This window comes from Rhinolophus sinicus, chromosome 8 (assembly GCF_057876585.1).
Source record: "Rhinolophus sinicus isolate RSI-liver-muscle chromosome 8, RSI-T2T, whole genome shotgun sequence".
Classification (NCBI taxonomy): Eukaryota; Metazoa; Chordata; class Mammalia; order Chiroptera; family Rhinolophidae; genus Rhinolophus; species Rhinolophus sinicus.
This window is the reverse complement of record NC_142508.1, coordinates 77,334,005-77,357,222: the sequence shown is the minus strand read 5'-3', so window position 1 is coordinate 77,357,222 and position 23,218 is coordinate 77,334,005. Positions and strand designations below refer to the sequence as shown.

The 23,218-nt window shown below is 49.8% G+C and overlaps 1 protein-coding gene across 15 annotated transcripts in view; it reads left to right on the top strand.

Moving 5' to 3' along the window:
* NOD2 (nucleotide binding oligomerization domain containing 2) overlaps positions 1-23,218 on the top strand; it is a 42,991-nt gene that overhangs the window by 7,640 nt on the left and 12,133 nt on the right. For 3 of the 15 annotated variants that reach the window (XM_074314909.2, XM_074314907.2, XM_019732356.3), the window contains exons 2-6: positions 1,207-1,266; positions 7,854-8,320; positions 14,866-14,971; positions 17,613-19,425; positions 22,969-23,052. In XM_074314909.2, the coding sequence (XP_074171010.2) occupies positions 7,862-8,320; positions 14,866-14,971; positions 17,613-19,425; positions 22,969-23,052 (2,462 nt within the window). In that variant the 5' untranslated portion in view covers positions 1,207-1,266; positions 7,854-7,861. The other 12 variants (XR_012490199.2, XR_012490198.2, XM_074314904.2 and 9 more) reach the window with 9 other exon arrangements.

The following is a 23,218-nucleotide window of genomic DNA, read 5'->3' as shown; positions in this document are numbered from 1 at the left end:
GCTGACTTTTCTCATCCTGTCTGACTCTTGAATGGCCTTCCTCAACCCCTTCTGTCAAGTCCTATCCTTGTTGTATTTGTTTACTTGTTTATTGCAGTTCTCAAAACCATGATGGCAGAGACTTTGTCTGTGTCAGGACTCTGCCCCCAGCACCTACTGCACCAGCTGCCACTGTATGGTGGGTGCTCATTAATTGCTGTGTGAATGAATGAATGGATGAATGAGTGAGTGAGTCAGTGGGGCATGCAGAGAGTGGTGATGGGGGCTGTGGCTCCAGCTCAGCCTTGACTCACTGTGTGTCCTAGACAGGCCACCACCCCTCTCTGAATTTCAATTTCCCTAACTGTAACATGAGATCAAACTAAGGATCTCCCTCACACCATTGGGCAAGTAACCAAACCCCATAAACTACCACTCACCACTGCTCCGGGCGTCGGACGGGCTTAGGACTCCAAAACCAACACACTATTTTTGGTCAGTTTGACAAGAATTAATCACTCACAGGTGTGCCTCCACAACGGTGCAAAGAAAACCCAAACCGGTGAGGTGTTTGTAGGAGACACAAAATCCAGCCAAGTCCATCTTATTTTTCTACCATTGGGAGTCCACACACAAGCCTTTTAAAAGTCTCAAAGGTTCTTCTACCATATGATCCAGCAATTCCACTTCTAGGTATTTATCTAAAGAAAACGAAAACACTAACTTGAAAAGATATCATGTTCTTTTGGGTGAGAGACTGACACCAAAGACAATAAATAAATAAATATATAGTATGTTGTGTGCAGATAAGTGTTATGGAGAAAAATAAGCAGGGAGAGGGGTGCAGGGGAGGGGGTTGCAATTAGACAGGGAATGGTCAGGGAAGGCCTCCTTGAGAAAGTCACATTTCAGCAAAGACCTGAAAGGAGGGAAGGAGGGAGCCATGGAGGTGTCTAGAGGAAGAGCATTCCAGACAGAGGGAACAGCAGATGCAAAGGCCCAGAGGTGGTGGCAGGTCTGCCCTACACCAGGAGCAGCCAGGAGGCCAGTGGGCTCGAGCAGACAGTGCACCACGGAGAGAGTGAGGACGGGCCCCGAGAGGGTCCTGTGTGCAAACAGCAATTGTAAGGATCTTCCTTGGCTTTGGCTCTGAGGTGGGAGTCATTGCAGGGGTTTCAGCAGAGGAGTGACCCATAATTTGACGCTTTTTTTTTCTTTTTTATGCAGACTCACTATGGCTGCTGCTGGAATCCTGGAGGACGGCTAGGAGCTCTTGCCAGAACCCAGGTGAGAGATGGTGGTGATTGGGACCCAGGTAGTCATGGTGCATCTAGCAAGCAGTGGCTGCGTTCCAGATGTACTTTGAAGGTCAAGCTGGAAAGCTTGCTCCCAGGTTGGATGTGAGGTATGAGAGAGAAGATGAGTCGGTTACGTTTTCCAGTGGCCCTGGCAGGTGTCTTAAGTAACCCGTGATTGTGCAGTTAGAAGGTTTCCAGCTTTTCACTGTTATAGAGAAGAGGTGGTGAGCATGACGGTAGACAGATCTGTACCCCATGTGGAATGATTTCCCTGGGGTAGTTGCAGTCCTCCTAACGCAGCATTTCCCAGCCCCAGCCCACTGCACACCACTTGTGTAGGTAATTACCTGGAGGCAGTGTGGGATGGTGGTTAGAGTATTGCCAGGTGCCCCGGGGGCAAATCGTGGCACCGATTAACTTTTCTGTGCCTCGGTTTCTTTATCTATACATTGGGGACAATGACAGTCAATACCCCGGAGATTGGATTAACTGAGTCAATGTATGTAAAGCCTGGTCCATAGTAAGCACTATGTGAATGTCAGTTCTTTAAATTGACTTCACATTTAAAAACTACCAAATACAAGTGTTTTAAAAGGAACATTGATATTAATACCTTCAAAGGAAGGTGTCACTTGCTCAGAAACCATACAATAAATTTAATCGAATGGAAACAAAACAGTGCTTTTAAATTCTTGTTGGATATTACTCAGAGCCCAGTACTAGGCAGTCAGTGTTAGAGACGCGTTGGAGCCCTGTTTGTATTAACCTGAGACGACTCACCTCAACTTAAACAGAACGATCAAAAGAAAAAGAAAAAAAGGATTACTTTAAATGCCCTGTCTGCTCTCAGCTGACATGTAACCCATAACGTTCCGGAAAAGCACTGCTCTGGGACATCATAATAGTCAGGCTTTAGATGACTTTGGGCTTACTGACCCATCAAAGGGTGTGGGTTATTCAGGCACCGAGAGCTTTGCTAGCTTTTCATTTCACAAGATGCCTTGTGTGTGTGTGTGTGTGTGTGTGTGTGTGTGTGTGTGTGTGAGAGAGAGAGAGAGAGAGAGAGAGAGAGAGAGAGAGAGAGAGAGAGAGAGAGACTGAGAGAGAGAGAGAGAGAGAGAGAGAGGAGACTTGTCCTGAGAGACTCTCAGGTTCCCTCCATTTGAAAGGTGGTCCAGAAAGGAGGATACACTTGGCCTGGGTCACACAGCCAGGGCTGTGCAGCCCTACAGGCAGCCCCGCCTCTTCCCTGCCAGCTTTCGCTCCCGTGTAAGGAGAGCTCCTAGCCGCCCGGATGCCGCGGGAGGGATCGCAGGACAGGAGGGACTTGGCTGGCTGGGCAGGTGGGCGGGGCCGAGAGCGGGGCGGGATCAGGGGGGACGGATCCCTGCGTTGGAGCCTCCTAGGCCAGAACTTAGCCGTGAGTCTTGCCTCCGACGGTGCGGAGGAATCCGGACGCCTGTGGCTCCGAGGTGAGTGCTCCAGGACCCAGCTTGTGAGACAGCAGGCGCCGAGGAGGGTCCCACCCCCGGGACTCCTGGCTTCGGAGCTGTCCTGGCCGGTGGGCATAGGGAGAGGCTGCCTCTGTTTCCCCTTGGGGGTGTGTGTGTCCAGGGATCTAGATGGAAGGTAGACAGAAAGAGGGCATCTCGAAGTTAGGGAGCCCCCTGGAGGGCTGTGACTACAGAAGATGAGAAGGCTTGGGGGCGTTTCTGGGCTCCAGGAGCCTTTGAGGTCTGGAGAGAGGCAGTGATTTTCAGGTGGTGGGGAGTGTGGAGGGAGAGCCAGCAGGATGAGAATCCCCGAGGCACAGGGCTGACCTGGGAATGAGGAGGCCAGGCTTCAGGTCTCAGAGGGGCCTGCTCTCCGTGAGTCCCTTCCTCTCTCCGGGCCTCAGTTTCCCCATCTTACCATGCCTGTGAATAGGTGGGTGCAAGTGAGAAAGCGTCTGGATGACGTCTCACCCTTCCTGCAGCCTGTGACTCTTGGATGGCTCAGCCCCCATCCTCCCTCCTCCTCCCCTTGGGTGGCTCAGCCCCATCCCTACCAGACAGGCCCATACTAGGTCTGCCCAGCGGCACACCCTCTGTGCCATTGGCCCTCTCCTTTGCTCCTCATGTTGGGGGCCAGCCAACTGGTCCTGCTTGCTTTCCAGCACTAGAAAGCCCCCCCAGTCCCCTCAGAGAGGGCCTCCCACAGCTGGATCCCTGGCTCTGTGTTGGCTCTGGTTTCTCACCCTCTTCCTGAGCCCTTGGTCTTCTCCCTGTCATGGCCTTGGTTGCCTCATGGGTTATTCCCTGGCCACAGGGTCCTTATTCCACAGAGGGGAATAACCTGCCATGTCACCCATCCCCTGATCCCTTGGTGAAGACCAGAGTGACATTTCCATCACCTCTGCTCTCCTGCCTCTAAGTTTGTCAGTCACTCAAGTCCCCTTTGCCAATCTGAGGCTGGAAAGGACCCCATCTCACCCACTACCTCCCACCCAGTGCAGAACCCCTCTGCTGTGTATGCTCAGTGATGTTGAACTCATTACTTACGAAGTGCTGTTCAGTGGTCTGCAGCTCTTGTTTCATCTAGCTGAAATCTGTGGCTTGCAGATTCCATCCCTTGGTTCCACTTCTGCCTCCTGGAACCATGCAAAGTATATTCATTCTTTTATTTATTCAAACACTCTTTATCAATGCACTGGGTGAGACACCGGGGCTAGAGCAATAAAAAAATCCCGCAAAACTCCCTGCCCTCATGGAGTTCGTATTCTGGAGAGGAGTCAGACAACAGTCAAATAAGTGAATACATGATACATCAGGTGGTGAGAAGTAAAGCAGGTGAGGAGGATGAGGTGTATTTTATATAGCATAGTCAGGCATGGCCTCTCTGAGACGGTGACAACTGAGCAAGGCCTTGAAGGAGGTGGGGGGTGGAGCTTTGGGAATATCTGGAGGAAAGGACAGTGTATCCACATAGGGACGAGCACGTGCCAAGGTCCTCAGGCAGAAGCATGACAGGCAGGAGCAGATATGTCTTATTCTAGGAACAAGGAGGGGGACAGTGTGGCTGGAGCAGGGTGAGTGAAGAACCAGTGTGGGACGAGTGGGAAGGAGCACAGAGAGGTAAGGGGGGCGCGGGGTTCATTGCATGTGCCTAGGAGGCCGCTGGGAGGGCGGAGAGAGCCACCGGAGGGCTTTGAGCAGAGCTGTCACCTGCTCTGACTTAGGGGTTAGCAGGTTCACCTGGCTGTGGGCGGGACAATAGGCTATAGGGGGAGAGAGCAGAAGGGGGACCACTGCTGTCATTCTGGGGAGAGGCCGTGGGAGCTTATACCTAGGGCATACAGGTGGTGAAAATGTCAGATTTTCAGATTTGGGATATATTTTGAAGATAGTAGGGTGGAGAGGATTAGGGATGCAAGAGAAAAGGGGCGTCAAGGGTGACACGGGTGGTGGGGTGGAGTTTGGCCTGAGGCCCTGGAAGTTTGGAGCTGCCATCGATTGAGACAGGAGCTGTTTACCGGAAGATTTGGAGTTTGGTTTGATGCTTGTTAAGCTGGAGATGCCCATTAGCATCCATGCGAAGACGTCCAGGGGACAGTTGGGAAAAGTTTAGTAGAGAGGTTGGAGCTGGAAATAAAATTTTGAATGACATCACCACATACCTGGCATTTAAAGCTATAAGAGCTGGTGAGTCCACTTAGGGAGAGAGTGATATGGAGAAAAGAAGTCCAACCAGGGCGCTCCGGGGCTCCCAGCATTAGGAACCAACCAAGGAGTCATAAAGAGCAGCCAGGGAGTTGGGAGGAAAAGTTGGACAGTTGGGGTGTCCTGGAGGCAAGGAGGAAGGTGCTTCAAGGAGACGGGGGGCAATGAGGACAGATGCCTTTGACAGAGCAAGCGAGCTGAGGGCTGACCATCAATCCATGCAGAGGTCACTGGTAACTGTGATAAAAGCGATTTGGGAATAGGGAAGACCGGATTGGAAGGGCTGGGAGGAGAGACGTTGGGGACAGCAGTACAGACAACAGACAAGGAGTCCTGCTGTGAAGGGGCAGAGAAATGGGATTGGAGCCAGAGGGAAGTGGTGTGGAGGGAGGCTTTACTTTTGGGATGAAGTTACAGTCTGTTTGCGTGCTGGTGGGAAACTCTCTCAGAGAGAAGCTTGGTGAAGAGGGCCAGAATAGAGGATGGCTGTGGGGGGTGGGGGAGGACGTGAGGGGTGGATCCAGTGCCCCAGGGGAAGCTTGGGCCCAGCGGAGAACCAGGCCGTTCAGAAGCCGGGGATCCCAGGGCCTCCCTCCCTCTTCTGTCTGCATGGGCCCAGCAGGCTGAGCTTTCACCTGAAGCCTGAGCATCCGTCAGCTGCCCCAGATTCAGTGTAGTGTGTTCAGGAAGGGGCCCTGCTTACTCAAAGCTCGTCCTGGTGGATGAGCTCCTTGGTGCGTGTGTCTTAGGTTCCCATGTGGTCTCCCATGAGGCTTTGTGTCAGTATTGCCAAGAGTTACCTAGTTCTGGGCAGCTGGTTGGCCGACTCTGGCTTCCGGCTCATCCTTTCGGAGCTTCCCCTGGCAGATCTGGGCCTGTCAGTCCTGTGTCACTTGGCCTTACCTTTCCTGCTCCAGGCCTCCCAAGATGACTTGCCATGCCTGACGAGCTCTGATGAGGGAGAGGGTAGCCCAGGCTCTCCGGATGTACGGGGAGTGCAGCTGTCCATCCTTAGGCATTGCCTGGGTGACAGGAGCAGGCGTTGTCCTGTCTCAGCTTTTCAACTTCATTCATTCCTGGCTGCCCACGTGCCCTCCACGTGTTGGGTCAGAAGGAAAGTGCTGACCCTACTTCTGGGCTGTTCCATGTGGAAGGGGTGGGAGGTTCATTTCCCCAGGATCTGGGCATGGGTGCTGGAAGGCTGGTGTTTTCCAAGGCTGAGAACCCCTCCAGGGCCAAGCCCAGAGCGCTTCCTACCCCTAGCTGTTCTCCCCTTCCCTCCGCCCCACCTCTGCCCTCTCCACGCCTGTTTGGAAGTGGACACAGGAAGTGGTCACAAGGAGGATTTCTGCTTGGCCAGAAAGACCTGTTTTAGCTCCTGGTTTGCTGTGGCCTCTGTACTAGGGATACCCTCCCTTCCAAGCTGCCAGACACACAGGCAACCTCGCTGCCTCAGTTTCCTCCTCGGGCCGGCACAAGGCTCCAGCCTGTGTCGGCAGCATTTTGAGTTTTCTCTTTTCCCTTGTCTTGGCTGCTATATGTGGACAGACACAGAATGTTCCAGCCCTTCCCCTCCCTCTGTGAATTTTTGATTCATGAACATTCCCACCGTGCCTCTCCAGGGCTCTGCCCTGTGCCAGACTTAGAGATGCCAGAATGAGTAAGACCCAGGCTTCAACTTGGGCAAGAAGGGAGGGAGACATATAAACAACTAATAGGAAAGGTGCAAAATCCCCAAGCCCTTTGGCGTCTGTCTGCTCCTTTGTCTGGGAATGCCCCTGTTTTATAAAAGGAAGCAAGCATGCCTCTTCTTTTTCCATGCCCACACCCTTTCACTTTCATTTTCTCTGGGCACTACACCAGCCCATGCTCCAGGACCCTGTGACAATTGCAGATGGGACTCTGCTGAGAGATTCTCTCTGTTGCTTGGGGACCCTCCTAGAGCGTGAAGCTCGGAGAGATCTGTTCCCCTCACTTACCAGAATCCAGAGGCTAAGGGCTGAGTCCAGAGGTGACAGCATGTGATGTGTGGTAAGGGGGTAGGAGGGAGGTGAGGGCCTGGGGCAGTGGGGGTGCTGTCTGGGGTCTGTGTGCCCATGAGCTTTGAAACTACTTAGTTTTGCACCATGCTTTTTGCTTCGCCTCTTTATAGCAACGTTCTGGGTCTGCCCCTTGGGCTTACAGAGGGTTACCCACACAGGCATGGGCCCCTGTGAGAAGCCCCAAAATATAAGGGAATGAAAGGCATGCTTCTGGAGTTGCACTGCTTGGGTTCAAATCCTAGCTCCACCTTATCTAGTTGTGAACCCTTGTACGGGTCACCTAGCCTCCCCATGCCTCAGTTTTTCCATCTGTAAAATGGGGCTTATTATGGCTCTACTTCAGAGTGATTGGGAGGGTAAATGAATTCACACAGGAGAGCACTTAGAATGGTGCCTGGCACTTTGGATGTGCTTAATGAACATTAGCCATTGAAGAGATTGCTGCTGTGGCCTGAATCCAGCCAGCATGAAAGAGCCCTGTCACACTGCCTCAAAGAGAATTCCCGGATCCCTTGGGAGACATTGTTCTTAATATTAGCTCAAACCTTTTTAAACTTCTTAAGCCAAGGATGAAGCACAGATGTGGGAACCAGCGGTCTTGATTTAACTCCTTGCTTCAAACTCTTCGTGGGACCCTGAGCCAGTTTCTTGCCTTTTCTGGGCCTCAGTTTGTGCATCTGTATCATGGGGAGCTTGGGTTGGGTAATGTCTGAGGACAGAACCATGGTCAGCTTGGACTTGGGGTGGAGCTGACCGGCCCCCTCCACTGCCACCTCCCCCACCTCATCCCTGCCTGCTTCTGGAGAAGTCATGCACTGACCTCACTCTCTCCCCAGGTTGTGAAATGTGTGCACAGGAGGCTTTCCAGGCTCAGAGGAGCCAGCTGGTGGAGCTGCTGGTCTCGGGGTCCCTGGAGGGCTTTGAGAGCATCCTGGACTGGCTGCTGTCCTGGGAAGTTCTCTCCTGGGAGGACTATGAAGGCCTCAGCCTCCTGGGCCAGCCCCTTTCCCACTTGGCCAGGCGTCTCCTGGACACTGTCTGGAATAAGGGTGCCTGGGGCTGTAAACAACTCATCGCGGCTGTGCAGGAGGCCCAGGCTGACAGCCAGTCCCCTAAGCTGTGTGACCACTGGGACCCCCATTCACCCCACCCAGCCCAGGACCTGCGGAGTCACCGGCCGGCCATTGTCAGGAAACTCTACAGCCACGTGGAGGGTGTGCTGGACCTGGCAAAGGAGCGGGGTTTCATCAGCCTGTATGAATGTGATGAAATCAGGCGGCCCATCTTCACGTCATCCCAGCGGGTAAGACACTTCCATCTTGGGTAATCAGAGTTCACAGGAAAGGGGTGCTGCTTAGTCACCAAGGCGAAGCTGTCTTCATGAAGTAGGTTCTGTGGGGAAACATGAGCCATGGGATGCCCCCAAAACAGTAGCCAGGCGGGTCAAAGTTGCTCTGGATTTTGTTATCACACCACTTCTAAAGAGAGGAAATGTTGCCTGGTGGCCAAGGGCTGATTCCCCGAAAATGACACAGGCTCAGGCCTGCTCTGCGTGACTGCAGGCCTTTCCATGGAAACTCTCCATCCTTAATCTCTCCTGCCGCATCTGTAAAGCCGGTCAGGTTTTTGGGAGAATTCAATGAGTTGATCTGTGTAACACTTAGAACCGTGTCAGACGCATACGGAGCACTCATTTGTATTACCTTTGGCTGCTATCAATTCTGCTATCATGGTATTTTATACTGTACACTTTTACTGCTGTCTGCTTTCTATTAACAGCTTAACAGATCATAAATATTCATTAAATGAAATCTGCATTTAATGACATAGCACACTGTGCACTAATAGAGTTTAAATGCCCACCTCGGATTTCTGATAGGAAATTGCATTGCATCATACACACTCGGAGCAGGAATGTAAGTGCCTTTGAAAATGCCATTCCACAAGAACGCATGTTTGAAACTCTCTGTTTTATTCCCCGCCCCCCCAAACCGTGAGTCTCACGTCCTGTGATGCAGATGGAAGTCATGAATAGATTCATGTATCCCATTGTATAGATTGGGAAAGTGAGGCCCAGAAAAGTGGCTTGCGTGAGCGCATAGTAGTTGATAAGAGGGCCAGTGTTGGGCCTAGTGCCTTGACTCTTTCATTCATCATTAATTTATTCAGCTAGAAGCTATTTAGATGCCCACTATGTGCCAGGCTCTGTGTTAAAGCTTATTGTGCTCAGAATGCCTTGCACACAGTAGGCACTCAACAAGTATTTGCTGACGAAACACATGAATTGTTGAATGAATGAATTGGAAATGTATCGCAGTGTTAGGATAGGCTGGATTGGGGGACTTTCTAGTTTTTATTTTGTCTATTTAAAAAAAAAAGTACTTGGTGTCCAACTGCGTTTAGGTAAACCTAGGTTGAGCCTGGTGGAATAAGCCAGTCTGTCGTCAAGGCAGTTTCAAAGCTGGCTCAAGGTGATCAAGTACTTACAGGGCAGACATGATGTGGTCCCCTCTCATTAGTGCACGTGAAACCTACAATTGTACACTGAGCACCATCTCCTTGAGCCTAGACCGGTGGGGATTACACAGAACAGGTAGATTATTGTACCTACCTTGGTCTTTTGTGATCTGTTTGGGTGTTGAATCAGCCCATAGAGGCAGTTACAGGCTTGTGTCTTGTCACCTTCGACTGAGTGTTCAACAGTGTGGTCTGGTCTGGATGCTCTTAAGGGGTTTAGAGAAGGCAGCCGAGAACCCAAGGGCCCAGAAGAGACAGGTCATGAATAGAGGGTGTACTTGGATCAACTGAAGGATAACTCATGAGTCAAAGAAGAAGTCACAAGGGAAATCAGAGAATATTCAGAACCAAATAATCATGAGAATAAGATTTATAAAAACTTATGGGATATAGCTAAAGCAGAACATAGAGGGAAACTTATAACCTTAAATGGTTATTTTAGGAAAGAAGAAAGGCTGTATTTTAATGAGCTAAGAATCCGTCTGAAGAAAGCTCTAGGAGACAGCAAACACATTGAGGGCTTGAACTGAACCAACTTGTGGAAAGGATGGCAGACAAGAGATATGAGGATTATAGCAGGTTTCAAAGGGACTGGGCTGTCTGAAGTTTAAAGTTCTAGAATCCAGCTCTCTCTGAGCCATCTTTGAGCTCTGGCTTTGATTCTCTAACTTGGTGGTCTTCCCTCAGTGGCCGAGTTTCTGATTGACAGTGTGGGTGGCACTTGTGGTATGTGCAACTAACATATTCCCCAATCCAGGACTGCCTTGTATACTCTTATAAACTGACCTTATTAATTTCCTATAAAGAGGTGGTTGTCATGGATTGCAGTTTAGGGCCTGAAAAATACTGTGGAATGAAATGCAATGCAAGTTAAAGAATTAAGTCCCTAAAATAGCCATTGCTACTCTTTGCTGAGTGAGTGTCTACTATGTGCAGGCACTGTGCTCAGCCCCTTTTAATTTATTATCTCATTTGAGCCACTCTGCTACCTTCCAAGGGGGTTGTTTGGTTAGACTGTTTCTTAACAATGAAGAAATTGCCCAAATTTCCCATCTAGGAAGTGGTACAGCTGGAATTTGAATTCAGGCCTGTTTGTTTCCAAAGATTGTGTTCTTCTCTCTCTGTCATGAAATGTGGGGGCTTGATGTAGTAAACATGCTCATCTGGGCCTAACAGTCATTAGCACCCTCGAGGCTAGAACACCAGCTATAGCACCAACTGCCCATCTGACTCACACAACTGCTGAATTGGTAGGGCCAGGGTATCAGACTAATAGCTTGGCTCCTTCACAACATTTTTAACTTAGGAAAGGTACCATGCCTATAGAAAAGTGAGTAATTTAATATGTTATGGTATAAACATGTATGTTCCCATCACCCCAGTGAAGAAATAGAATGTTGCCAGTACCTGTATCCTTCCTCAATTGTAACTACTAGTGGTAACCATGAGCCTGACTTTTGTATTAATCATTTCTTTGCTTTTCTTTATAGTTTTCGTACCTTATGAAAGAAATCTCCAAACAATGTATTGTTTTGTTTTGAGAAATAAAAATGGAGTAGTAAACACAAACATAGCTGTGTCAGGAAAGGGCAGTATTGCCTTTCCTTTTTGGATGAAGGCTCCCAGGAGCAGGGAAGCCTGGGAGTTTATAAGGTTGCCTTCTGGGAAGGCAGTGAGCAAGGCTATGAGTGATTCCTGGGAACTATAGGATTCAACACAGCTGAGGGTCCTGGTAGGGCAGGTGTGAGTCATGCAGCTGGATGTCCAGCAGGAATTTGGTCAGAGGAAGTGGGCTGTTCTGTATGGTTAGTTGTAAGCATGGCAGAGGCTCTTCTAGCTCCCAGGAATAGGGCTAAACACTCTGTGGGGTGAAATGAGTATCCTCAGTTGACTCAGGCAACAGGGGTTGAGGGAAAGAATGATACTAGCTTGTGGTACAGACCAGCAAATATAGATAAGGGTTAGAACATGGACATCTAGAAAATAACTGCCCTCAACATGTCTGAGCCTTGAGTCACATTGCTTTACTCTATCTGGACTGGTGGCACTCTACTTGTAGTACAGAGCCATCGTCCTGAGACTTCCCCTCATAGTCCTCCTGTGTCATGAACAGGATGTCTTCCTTTTTCTTGGTTTGTCTATTTTGGTAGATAAATCTTCTGGTCAATTCTTTAGAATGAATGTATGGCAGTTTAAATTTCTAAGCTCTTACATGTCTAAAAGTTCCCTTGTATTTGGTTGCTAGCCTGGCTAGGTATAAAATGTTGGGTTGGTCATCATCCTTCTTCAGAATTTTGAGTGTTACTCCCTTATCTTCTCTCTTCCATAGAAGAATGGCTGGAAGAACTCCAAAACCATTTTATAACTCCTTCTGAAAGCCTGTACAATTTTTTTTTTTTGTCCCTAACATTCTGAAATTTCACAATTATGTGCATTAGTGTTCTTCCGTTGTGCTGGCACCCAAGAGGCACTTTGAATCTGGAAACTCATCTTTATGTTCTGGAAGTTTTTCTTCATTAGTTTCTTTCTTTCCATTCTCTGTATTCTTGTTTGTGGAACTACTACTATGTCAATTTTAGAACTCCTGGACATTTCTCTGATTTTCTTCCACTTTTTGTTTTTGTTTATTTTGCATCTCTGTGTCCTTTTGCTCTACTTCCTGTTTGATATGCTCAATTGTATGTTTAAACCTTAAATTTTTCATTTTTGTTATCATTCTTTTAATTTTCAAGAGGTATTTTTCAATGTTCCTTATTATAGCATCCTGTTCTTGTTTCATGGATATGATATCTTCTCTTACTGAAAGAGCATAATGACAGGGTGGCTTTTTTGGGAGGGTGGTTCACTCTGCATAATCTTTTTATCCTACAAGTTGCTTTCCCCTCCCCCACTTATTTGGCCTCTGTGCTTTCTTTGGGCATATGATAACCCTTGATTGACTGCTCATGACTGAAATAGATTACTTTAAAACTCACTGGAAAGTTTTACTCAAAGCATGCAGTTGAAACTTGTCTACCTCAATTTCCACTGTAATCATTTTGAGAAATGGTAGTGTTTGTATCTTCAGAACTTTCCTCCTGGGTTGGCCAAGTTCCCAATGTAGACTTCACAGACCTGCCTGCCAGAGTTGTGGGGATCCTGTGAGTGAGAGGGCTGGGCGGCGACAGTGGTGGGGAGAAGTCTCAGCATTGCACTTATTTTGCACATGGTCACTTAAACCTTTTGTTTGGGGTGTGATACCCACCTCCATCATAGTCCAGAAACCCTGTTTTAGCCTTTCCAGAATATAAATCTTCACACTTAGCTGTGGTAGGGCAGGGACAGTTGCTGGTGGGTTGGAGTGGGTAAGGGGAACCAGAGATCTGTTTATAAACCACTTCGTATCAGCCCTGCTTAATTTAATCATTTCCTTTGATTCCAGAGGTTCCTGGTTCCAGAGACCTTTACAAATTCTGAGATGTACATTGTGTGATTTTCAACCTGCCCATTGCTTAGGACTTGGGTTTCTGGGTTCTTCTAAGTCTGTCATTATTCATTCATTTGGCAAGTCCTTGAGTGCCTACTCTATGCCAGCACTCTTCTAGGTGTTGGAAATATATCAGTGAACAAAATGGACATGAATCTTTGTCTTGGAGATGCTTAAATTCCAGTGAGGGGAGATAGACACTAAGTAAAAGGAAACAAATGACAGAGTATGTTGGAAGGTGGTATAAACTGTAGAAAATAGGTAGAGTGGGTCTGGGGGTTGAGAGTTGCAGAGGGCAGAGGATAAGTGATTGCAGTTTTAAAGAGTATGGTAGAGAGTTGTCACTGAGAAAGTGTAATTTGAGCAAAGACTTGCAGGAGGTGAGGGAATTGGTCATGTGGATAGCTGGCGGAGGGTCGTTCCAGGCAGGGAGACAGCCAGGGCAAAATCCCCGAGATGCGAGCCTGCTTACTGTTTTCAGAAAGCCTGAGACCAGTGTATTGAGTGGAATAAGAAAGGTGAAGCAGAGTAAGAGGTGAGGCCAGAGAAGGAACCGGGGCCAGATGATTACAGACACGACTTTTGTCTGTTTAGGGCCTTGTTGGTTACAGCTGAACCTGGGCTTTTATGCTGAAAAAACAGGGGAACTGTTGGGACGTTTGTAACAGGAGTGGTGTGGTCTGAATAGGAGATACTAATAAAGCATTTTTATTTTTAAAGAATTACACTTGACAGTGGTGTTGAGAATAGACGGTAGGGATGGGGATAGAAGCAGGGAGACCAGTTAGCTGGCCTTCATAATTTCCCAGGTGAGCAACGATGCTGGCTTGGACCAGGAAGGTAGTAGAGGAGGTGATGAGAAGTGGGGGGGCTCTGTCGCTCCGTGTCCACTATGGGCAACACTCGACCACAGGTGGCTATTGAGCACTTGAAACGTGACAAGTCCATGCACAACACACGCTAGGTTTCCAATGCTTAGTGTGAAAAACGAATGCAAAATACCTTACTGATTTTTTGAGCTTGATTACATGTTGAAATGGTAATCTTTTAGATATATTGGGTTAAATAAAATACATGACTAAAATTAATTTTATCTATTGTTTTCTTTTTACTTTAAAAAAATGTGGCTGTTAGAAGATTTAAAATTACACGTGTCTTGCATTTGTGGCTTGCATTGTATGATACGTTTTGAAGGTGGAGCCCACAGGTTTTGCTGGTGGATTGCAGAGAGGCGTCAAGAGTGACTCCCAAACTTCGGGGCTGAACAACTGGAAGGTTGAACTTGACATTAGCTAAACCGAGGAAAGCTGTAGGTTTGGCGCGTGTGAGTAGATTAGGGGTCTAGTTTTGGATATGTGGAAGCTGGAGGTGTTTATGAGACATCTAAGTAGAGATGGCAGGTAGACAGTTAGATGTGCACATCCAAGTTTCAGGGGAGCAGCTCAACGTGGAGATGAGCGTGGGGGAGTCAGGTGCAGAGATGGTATTTCAAGCCATAAGACTTGATCAAATCACCTCTCTCCAAATGATTTCCAATTTCCAAAATTGTTTTTCCTGTCCTTGTAGGTTTGAGATTTATGTTCTTTTTTTCTTTTCTTTCTTTCTTTTTTATTTTTTTTTAAAGTTATTCACTCTTTTAGCAAGTTTCAAGAGGGAACCAGATTGGATGTGTGTGTTCGAGTGTTCATTTCACCACCCAATACTGTACCGACTTCTTTAAACTCAGCCTTTTGTTGTTGTTGTTTTTCTGGCCTTTTATTATGCTGGAAGAGAGATGCCTATGAAATTGCAATAATTGGTAGAAACCTTACCATATGTCTCCATCAGCCTTTCTGAAAAAATAATGACTTTTGCCTTCCCCACAGGCCAGAAGGCTCCTTGACCTTGCCATGGTGAAGGCGAATGGGTTGGCCCCCTTCCTTCTACAACATGTTGAGGAATTACCAGTCCCGAAGGCCCTGCCTTTTGAAGGTATATGTGTGTGTGTGTGTGTGTGTGTGTGTGTGTGTGTGTGTGTGTGTTCTCATTTCATCAGAAAAGGAAGGGAAGGCTGTGCAGACTCTTGGTTAAGAGCACAAACTTCAGAGTGAGACGCGTCCTTTAGAATCCCACTCACTGGCTGTGCAAGCCTAAGACTCACTTTCCTCATTTGAAGGCTAATGCCACCACTGTCTCATTGGGCCATTGGGAAGACTAACAGGATGAACGTGCATTTCAGGGTTAGCTTTTACTACTCCTGGCACTGCAGAATGATTGCTGGAGTGGCCGGGTATTGAGGCGCTGACTGTCGGTGTTCCTTTACTAGCCAAACTCAGCTGTACCGAAAAAATGTGGACATACTTTGAGGTAGGGCTGGTATCTCTTTTTAAATTTATTTTTCAATTACAGTTGACAGACAATATTATATGAGTTTCAGGTGTACAGCACAGTGATTAGACATTTACACCCCTTACGAAGCGCAGCTATCTCTTGATCTCAGCCATTTAGCTACTTACTATCAGAAACTCAAGAACCAAATGGATTTAGATAACTTGGTATCTCTCACTGCACACAGCCACCAACCCAACTCAGGCACAGGAGAGGCTTAGATAGCACAGCTTGAACAAACATTCCAGGCATCCTGCCATGTGCTTTACTTAACAATCTCTGTTCCCGGAGAAGCAGGTGTGGTTTTCTCTGCTTTACCAATGTGAAAACTGGGGCAGGAGGGCAAGGGAGGAGGTAAAGGAGAGTAGGTCTGGTTTTAGACTGTCTCCACCCTCACTTGCCCATTTTTGGGGGGGAAGAGATCATCAGTTGTAAGACAGGACGCAAGCCTGGCACTCTTTGAGTCTTGTTCCCACATCACCACAGGGAAAGCTCATTGGCACCGAGTGCCCCTGAACTGTGCGTGGGGCTGGCAGATGGATTTGTCACCCAGGGCCCCGCCTTCTGGGTGGCAAGCATGCCCGTGGGAGGGATGGCTGAAAGCCCGTGCTTGGCACCTGGGTGTGTCCCCTCTCAGCTGAGAACAGAGCACAGACATTAGTGCACATCAAGGGACATACAACACCGGGCCAGTGCCTGCTTAGCCCTTGGGTAATGTTTGCTGTTGATATCATTAAGCAAGCTGGCCGACATGTATTGTCACACCACGCTATGGTCATGGTTCCCCAAGGTGACGATCCTAAAGGTGATGACTGACATGTATGTGTTTGTTTCTTTTTAAAATGAGAGATCATTTTATTTTTCCTGGAGAATTTTGATATCATTGGTGATGGCTGGAAAACCTGCATTGGAAATCAGGTATTAGGAGCAAATATATCTTGTGGTCTCTGTTCAGTGCTCCTGGCATATCCAGAGGTCAGTAAGAGCAATGATAACTAGTTCTGGGAACAGAAGAGGAAACACAGACACAGGGCATCTCCTTCATATGACTAAATATAGCTTCGAAGTGCTCAGAGCTCTCTGTGAAACTTACTTGTTGGCCTTTGGGTTGAGAACAGCTGCATCAGAGCTTGGTTGGGGGCAGTGAGGCCGTGATGGGGTGAATCGTGCTCTGAGGTCCCACCACCCTGGACTATAGACCACTACTTCCCCGTTTCCTGAAAGGGGAACTAACCTGACAGAAGAAGTGATTTGCTCAGGTTGATATTATAAAGGAATGCAGCAGTCCTGTGGACATATGCTACACTGGGGACAGCAGGGCGTGGCGTGAAGAGCCTGCGGAAGTGGATACATCAGGAAACCGCGTCCCAGTGCTAGACCCAGACTTCCCACTGACCCTGCGGCCATCCAGGACTGGGCCCCCCAGATAATCCAGGATGATCGCCCCGTCACATCTGCCTCATCCCTTTCGCAAGTAAGACAACATGTGCCACGAGTCTGACAACTAGGACCTGGACATCGTTGGGGGGCATTGTTCTGCCCATCACACCCATTAATAGCAGTGATAACAAACACTGGTTTTTGAAAGTTGACCATGTATCAGACATTCTTTTAAACTCGATTTTGTCTCCTTTCCTCCTGAAACAATTTTTCAAAATGTGGATTGCCCCCAATTTTGCAGATAAGACTACTGTAAGTGGTACGTGGCTTGCCCAAGCTAATGGTGGACCCAGGTATGCCTGACTTCAGAAACTGGGTGCTTATATCCTTGTACCTTCTGTTTTCCTTCAGAAAGATGCACCTGAGTCTGAATGGTGAAGGGACGGACCTAATGCCGCCTAGTCAGGATAGGGGACAGGGATCAGGGTGCAGGTCTTCTGAGCCAGCCAATGCTCCTTCTAATCTGCAGCCCTTCCCGATGGCAGTGATAGTCATGGCACGCGCTAACGTCTTTTGAGCACTTATTTTGTGTTGGACGCTGATGAAGCACTTGACATGGATTATCTTAATTGGACCATGCAAAAACCCCGGATGGTAGGGACCACCAGCTCTCCCACTTCACAGGGCAGGAAATTGAGGTTTAGCGAGGTTATGTGACCATCGCAAAGCCCACAGCCTGTGAGTACAGAGTCTGCTGTCCATTCTCTCCCACCCATAACATCACATTGCCTCGTGCAGCCTTCTCTCTGCTCAGGTCCCATATTCCCCCCATTCCAGTTCACTGGTCTCTTCCTCTGTCTTCTAGATGCCGCGTGTAAAAAGTACATGTCCAAGCTGAGGACCACGGTCTCTGCTCAGTCACGCTTCCTGAGCAGCTATGATGGGGCTGAGAGTCTTTGCCTAGAGGAAATATACACGGAGAATGTTCTGGAGATCCGGACGGAGGTGGGCATGGCTGGACCCCCACAGAATTGCCCTGCCACCCTGGGCCTGGAGGGGCTCTTCAGCTCCCACAGCCTCAACAAAGATGCAGACACCGTGCTGGTGGTGGGCGAGGCGGGCAGCGGCAAGAGCACGCTCCTGCAGCAGCTGCACCTGCTGTGGGCTGCGGGGCGGGACTTCCAAGATTTTCTCTTCGTCTTCCCATTCAGCTGCCGGCAGCTGCAGTGTGTGGCAAAACCTCTGTCCATGCAGGCGCTGCTCTTTGAGCACTGCTGTTGGCCTGACCTTGGCCAACAGGACATCTTCCAGTTCCTCCTTGAGCACCCCGACCGCGTCCTCTTAACCTTCGATGGCTTTGATGAGTTCAAGTTCAGGTTCACGGATCGTGAGCGTCACTGCTCTCCGACCCACCCCACGTCGGTCCAGAATCTGCTCTTCAACCTTCTCCAGGGCAACCTGCTAAAGAATGCCCGCAAGGTGTTGACCAGCCGTCCGGACGCAGTGTCGGCGTGCCTCCGGAAGTACGTGCGCATAGAGCTCACGCTCAAGGGCTTCTCGGAAGATGGCATTGAACTGTACCTGAGGAAGCGCCATCGCGACCCAGGGGTGGCCGACCGCCTCATCAGCCTACTCAAAGCGACCTCAGCCCTGCATGGTTTGTGCCACCTTCCCGTCTTCTCGTGGATGGTGTCCAAATGCCACCAGGAACTGTTGCTGCAGGGTGGCGGGTCCCCCACGACCACCACAGATATGTACCTGTTGATCCTGCAGCATTTTCTGCTGCACACGTCACCACCAGACTCAGCCCCTCACCATCTGGGAGCCGGCCTGCTTCGAGGCAGGCTCCCCACACTCCTGCACCTCGGCAGACTGGCTCTCTGGGGCCTGGGCATGTGTTGCTACGTGTTCTCAGCCAAGCAGCTCCAGGCAGCACACGTCGACAGCGAGGACATTTCCCTTGGCTTCCTGGTACGTGCCCAAAGGGCTGCGTCCGAGAGCACGGCGCCCCTGGAATTCCTGCACATCACTTTCCAGTGCTTTTTTGCCGCACTCTATCTCGCGCTCAGTGCTGACATGCCACCGTCCTCACTCAGATACCTCTTCAACTGTCACCAGCCAGAGAGCTCACTGCTGGCAAGGCTGCTGCCCGCACTGTGTGTGCCAGGCTCGCGGTGCAAGGAGGACAGCGTGGCAGTTTTGCTGCAGGAGGCTGAGCCGCACAACCTCCAGATCACAGCGGCCTTCCTGGCAGGGCTGTTGTCCCAGGAGCACCGGAGCCTGCTGGCCGAGTGCCAGGCGTCTGAGAAGGCCCTGCTCCGGCGCCGGGACTGTGCCCGGAGGTGTCTAGCCCACAGCCTCCACAAGCACTTCCACTCCATCCCCCCGGCCGTGCCGGGTGAGGCCAAGAGCATGCACGCCATGCCGGGGTTCGTCTGGCTCATCCGGAGCCTGTATGAGATGCAGGAAGAGCGGCTGGCACGGGAGGCTGTGCGCAGGCTGAACGTGGGGCATCTCAAGCTGACATTTTGCAGTGTGGGCCCTGCCGAGTGTGCTGCCCTGGCCTTCGTGCTACGGCACCTCCGGTGGCCTGTGGCCTTGCAGCTGGACCATAACTCTGTGGGTGACATCGGTGTGGAGCAGCTGCTGCCTTGCCTCAGCGTCTGCAAGGCTCTTTAGTGAGTATTGCTGGGTGCGGGGCATGATGGGAACGCACCACCGAGGTGCAGGCGCGGGAACGCCGTGCTGGGGTCCAGGCAGTCAGGCCCAGGCCCAGCCCGGACACCCCTTCTGTGCAGCCCCGGCCGGGTCCCTTCCCCAGTCTGAGCCTTAGTTTAAATATATGATAACGATAGCCATATTTCATAGGACGTCCTGCGTGACAGGCACTGTGCGACACCCTTTCCTGAATCACCTCTTTTAATTTCCACAACCACCCTGGGCTACAGCAGGGACATTCTTATCCCCATTGTCCTAGATTTGAGGCTCAGATTAACCAGCTACCTTGTCACATAGGAAATGGCAGAGATGGGAGTCACAAATCATGTCTTTCTGAATATAACTCCCTGCTCCCCACAAGTGAACTGAGCAACCTTCAGAGGCTCCATGACAACCATGAAGACACATACAAAGTTTTGTGTCCTATGTGTCCTTATTAGGAACTGCCCCAAGTCAGAGGTGACTTGTGCTCCATCAGAAACTTTAAAATCTCACTGAGCTGAGACTATCAGGACCCCAGAGAGAGAAAGTGGCTGCAGAGTTTTCCGTACGTAGCACTGTGTCCAAACGAGGTTTTGGTGTTGCCCACCCTGCTTTCAGCCCCAGGGCTGAAGACGTGAGGCTTTCCCTTTGGAACGCCGATGCTTTGGCAACCGTGGGCCTCTCTCCACATCTTGGGCCAGGTGAGGGCACAGGGTGTGCCCAGGGCAGGAAGCCAGCACATCGCAGGCTCCCCAACTTCTCTTTCAGCCTTGAAAGGGGATATCCTGCACCCTATTTATACCCTCTGGGAAAGCAGAAGTTGTAGCTTAAAGTGAAAATCTACTCACAGCCTTCCAGACAACTTTATTTGACCCTAACTAAGAAACAAATCTCTCTTTGAATATATTAGGATGACATACTTTCTCTAGGCCAAAGCAGCAAGAGTTTTTTTTCTTTGTGAAGCAAACACATAGATATTTAGTAGAAACTGTGCTGTGACTTTTGTTATCCCTTACATACGGTCTGTGGTCCTACGTTTATAAATAGGATATGATAAGACAACATATTATATAGCGTTAATATGTATATTATATATAACATATATTATAAATATGAATATATCAGGAGAAAATAGATGATACTTAAATTGGTTGATTCGAGGAGAGTTTAATAAAGGGACTGTTTACAAAGGCTTGGGGGCAGGACTTAAGAAGAGCAGAAAGAGCTGTGCAAGGTCCTGGGGCTAGGACAGTGGGGATGGGGTGGCATCCTTAGGCCTGAGGGGCAGGGGAAAGAGTAGTTATTAGCTGGTTGCCTGACAGCAACTGAGCTGGCAGCAACCTGGAAAGGTGGGATCTGGGGAATAAATCCTCACTCCCCCAGCAGGGAGCCAGAGCAGGGTACCTGCTCAAGTCATCCCTGGGAATCAGCTCCCCAGGCCTGAGAGCCAGGCAGACAAGTGGAGAGGGCATTTGGCTTGGTGAACGGAAGTCGCCAGTGCAATACTCTATTTCCCTAGGAAGGAGGAATCCTGGATTTTTTCACTCAGGAATTTCCAGACCAGTGTGTGGGAGCTGTTTTCCTGATACAAATATGAACATGCATTTTCCTGGATTTTTCCAGCTCTTCAAGTGGTCCTTGGACCCCAAGAGGTCAGGAACTACTGGCCTGGGTTGTCCTCGTAGCTCCATCCTCACAGATCCATTCCTAAAATGAATTTCCTCTCTCCTCCGTGAGGAAAGCACGTGACTCCCGCAGTGAGTGGAAGGGCTGAGTGGAGGCTGGGGGCCTGTCTCTAGTTTCAGAGGAAGGTGAGGCTGGTTTCCTTCTGGCTCCTGTGGCCCTGGGGCAAAGGGGCTGTGGCAATGCTGATCCTGGGGCCTGTCCGACGTGGTTCCCAATCTCTAGGTCTGGGCTGGGGGCCCTGGAATCTATATTTTAAACAAACATCCCTAGTGCTTCTGAGGCAAGCGGTCCAGAGGCCACACGGTGGACACTACTGGTCGGTGGGAACCAGCTTGATGTTCCCTTAGCCATTAAAGTGCTTGACCAAGTTCTACTGCTTCTTACCCTACACACACATAGTATAGAAAATGCCAACCCTGTGGGGGAGGGGACAACCGTGAGGTTGCTGCGTGGGCATTTCCTGTGTGTGTGTGTTGTGTGTGTGTGTGTGTGTGTGTGTGTGAGAGAGAGAGAGAGAGAGAGAGAGAGAGAGAGAAAGAGAGAGAGAGCGAGACAGAGAGAGCGCACTCAATGTAAAACTGAAACAAAAGCTGCACAAAGTGACTGTCCGTTATTAACCCGGACACACTCTGCTCTCTTTCTTTTCTGTTCTTCTTCTATTTCAAAACTCCTGCTTGTAACCTTGTAAGTTAGTTTCATGACCCACCAATGGCTTCGTGACCCGCAGTCTAAAAGCACTCGGGGAGAGGCTGTACAATGTGGTTAAGAGTGGGCTCGGCAGGCAGCCCATGTCGGCCCAGATCTTTCAGGCACTGCAACTGTGGCCAAGTTACTTCACTTGTCTGTGCCTCAGTCTCCTGCTCTCTGCCTACTCCATGGGCTTGGGAGGATTAAATACCGTTACTATCAGGACGGTAGGACAGCGCCAGTGTGTCAGACTTCCATACCTGTGAGCGGCCACAATGGCAGGTAGCTTGTACACTGTGTCAGCTGCTCACAGAGCTTTATGCGCACTCTCTGTTTAAATCCTCAGGGCTTACTTTTAGCAGATAGGGGGTGAGTGAATGCTCAGGATCAGAGCTTCTGCTGACAGATTCCTGAGCTTGAGCTATTACGATTTAAGTCAGGTCCTCCCAAGTTTGAAGGTGAAGAATCATGCACACAGTTGTCAAAATACACAGGTCCCTGGGCCCCACCCTGCACAGGCGGAATTGCCAGCTCCAGGGGAGGGGCCTGGGAGTCCGTACTTTAGAGACACTTTCAGAAGATCTTGTGATCAGGTGAGTTTTGGAAACACTGACCCAAGAGGCGTGTCAGAGGGGCCTGTGTCATTGGAGTGAAGGGCTGGACGCAGGGCCTTGCTAACCACAGGCTGCACGATGGGTTTCCAACGTTTTGGCCACTCTTTTCCATGTGGACTGCTACGCGCTCACCTGGCAGGTGGTCACCACCACCGCCCCCAGGGGCAGCCTCTCTCCTTCCTGCTGCACCTTTCCCACGCTCCTTCCTACCTTGGAACCTTCTATAAGGCTGCTCTGATTCCCATTTCCCTTTCACACAGCTGGAAACAGTGCCCCAGAATTGGCCAGTGACTTCCCGGGAATTCTGGTGTTCTTTAGCTGGCGCTCTGGGTCCCCACTTCCTGCATGGTCCCCCACATAGCACAGGAATGGGGGGAGTCTCCACTTTTCTGAGGCGTTCGGTCCTTGCAGCATTTCCTGGAAGCACAGATGCTGTCACTCTGGGATGAGTGCAAGTCTCTTGGGGTTTTGTTCATTTTTCTCTCCCTCGCTCATGAGCTCCGTTTTAAATGTATTTATTTGGTCTCTTTTTAGCCTGCGAGATAATAATATCTCAGATCGGGGCATCTGCAAGCTCATTGAACACGCCCTTCACTGTGAGCAGCTGCAGAAGTTAGCGTAAGTCGGGCTGGGCCGTGAACTTGGGCCTTGCAGCCCCAGGCCCCTCCAGGCTGTGACCCCTGGGAGCAGCTGTGAGCAAGTGATGGGCTGGGCGGGGTGTTTGCATGGCTGAAGGGTGCAGGGTGACTCCTGTCCTGAGGGTTTGGGTGGTCGCTGTCCATTG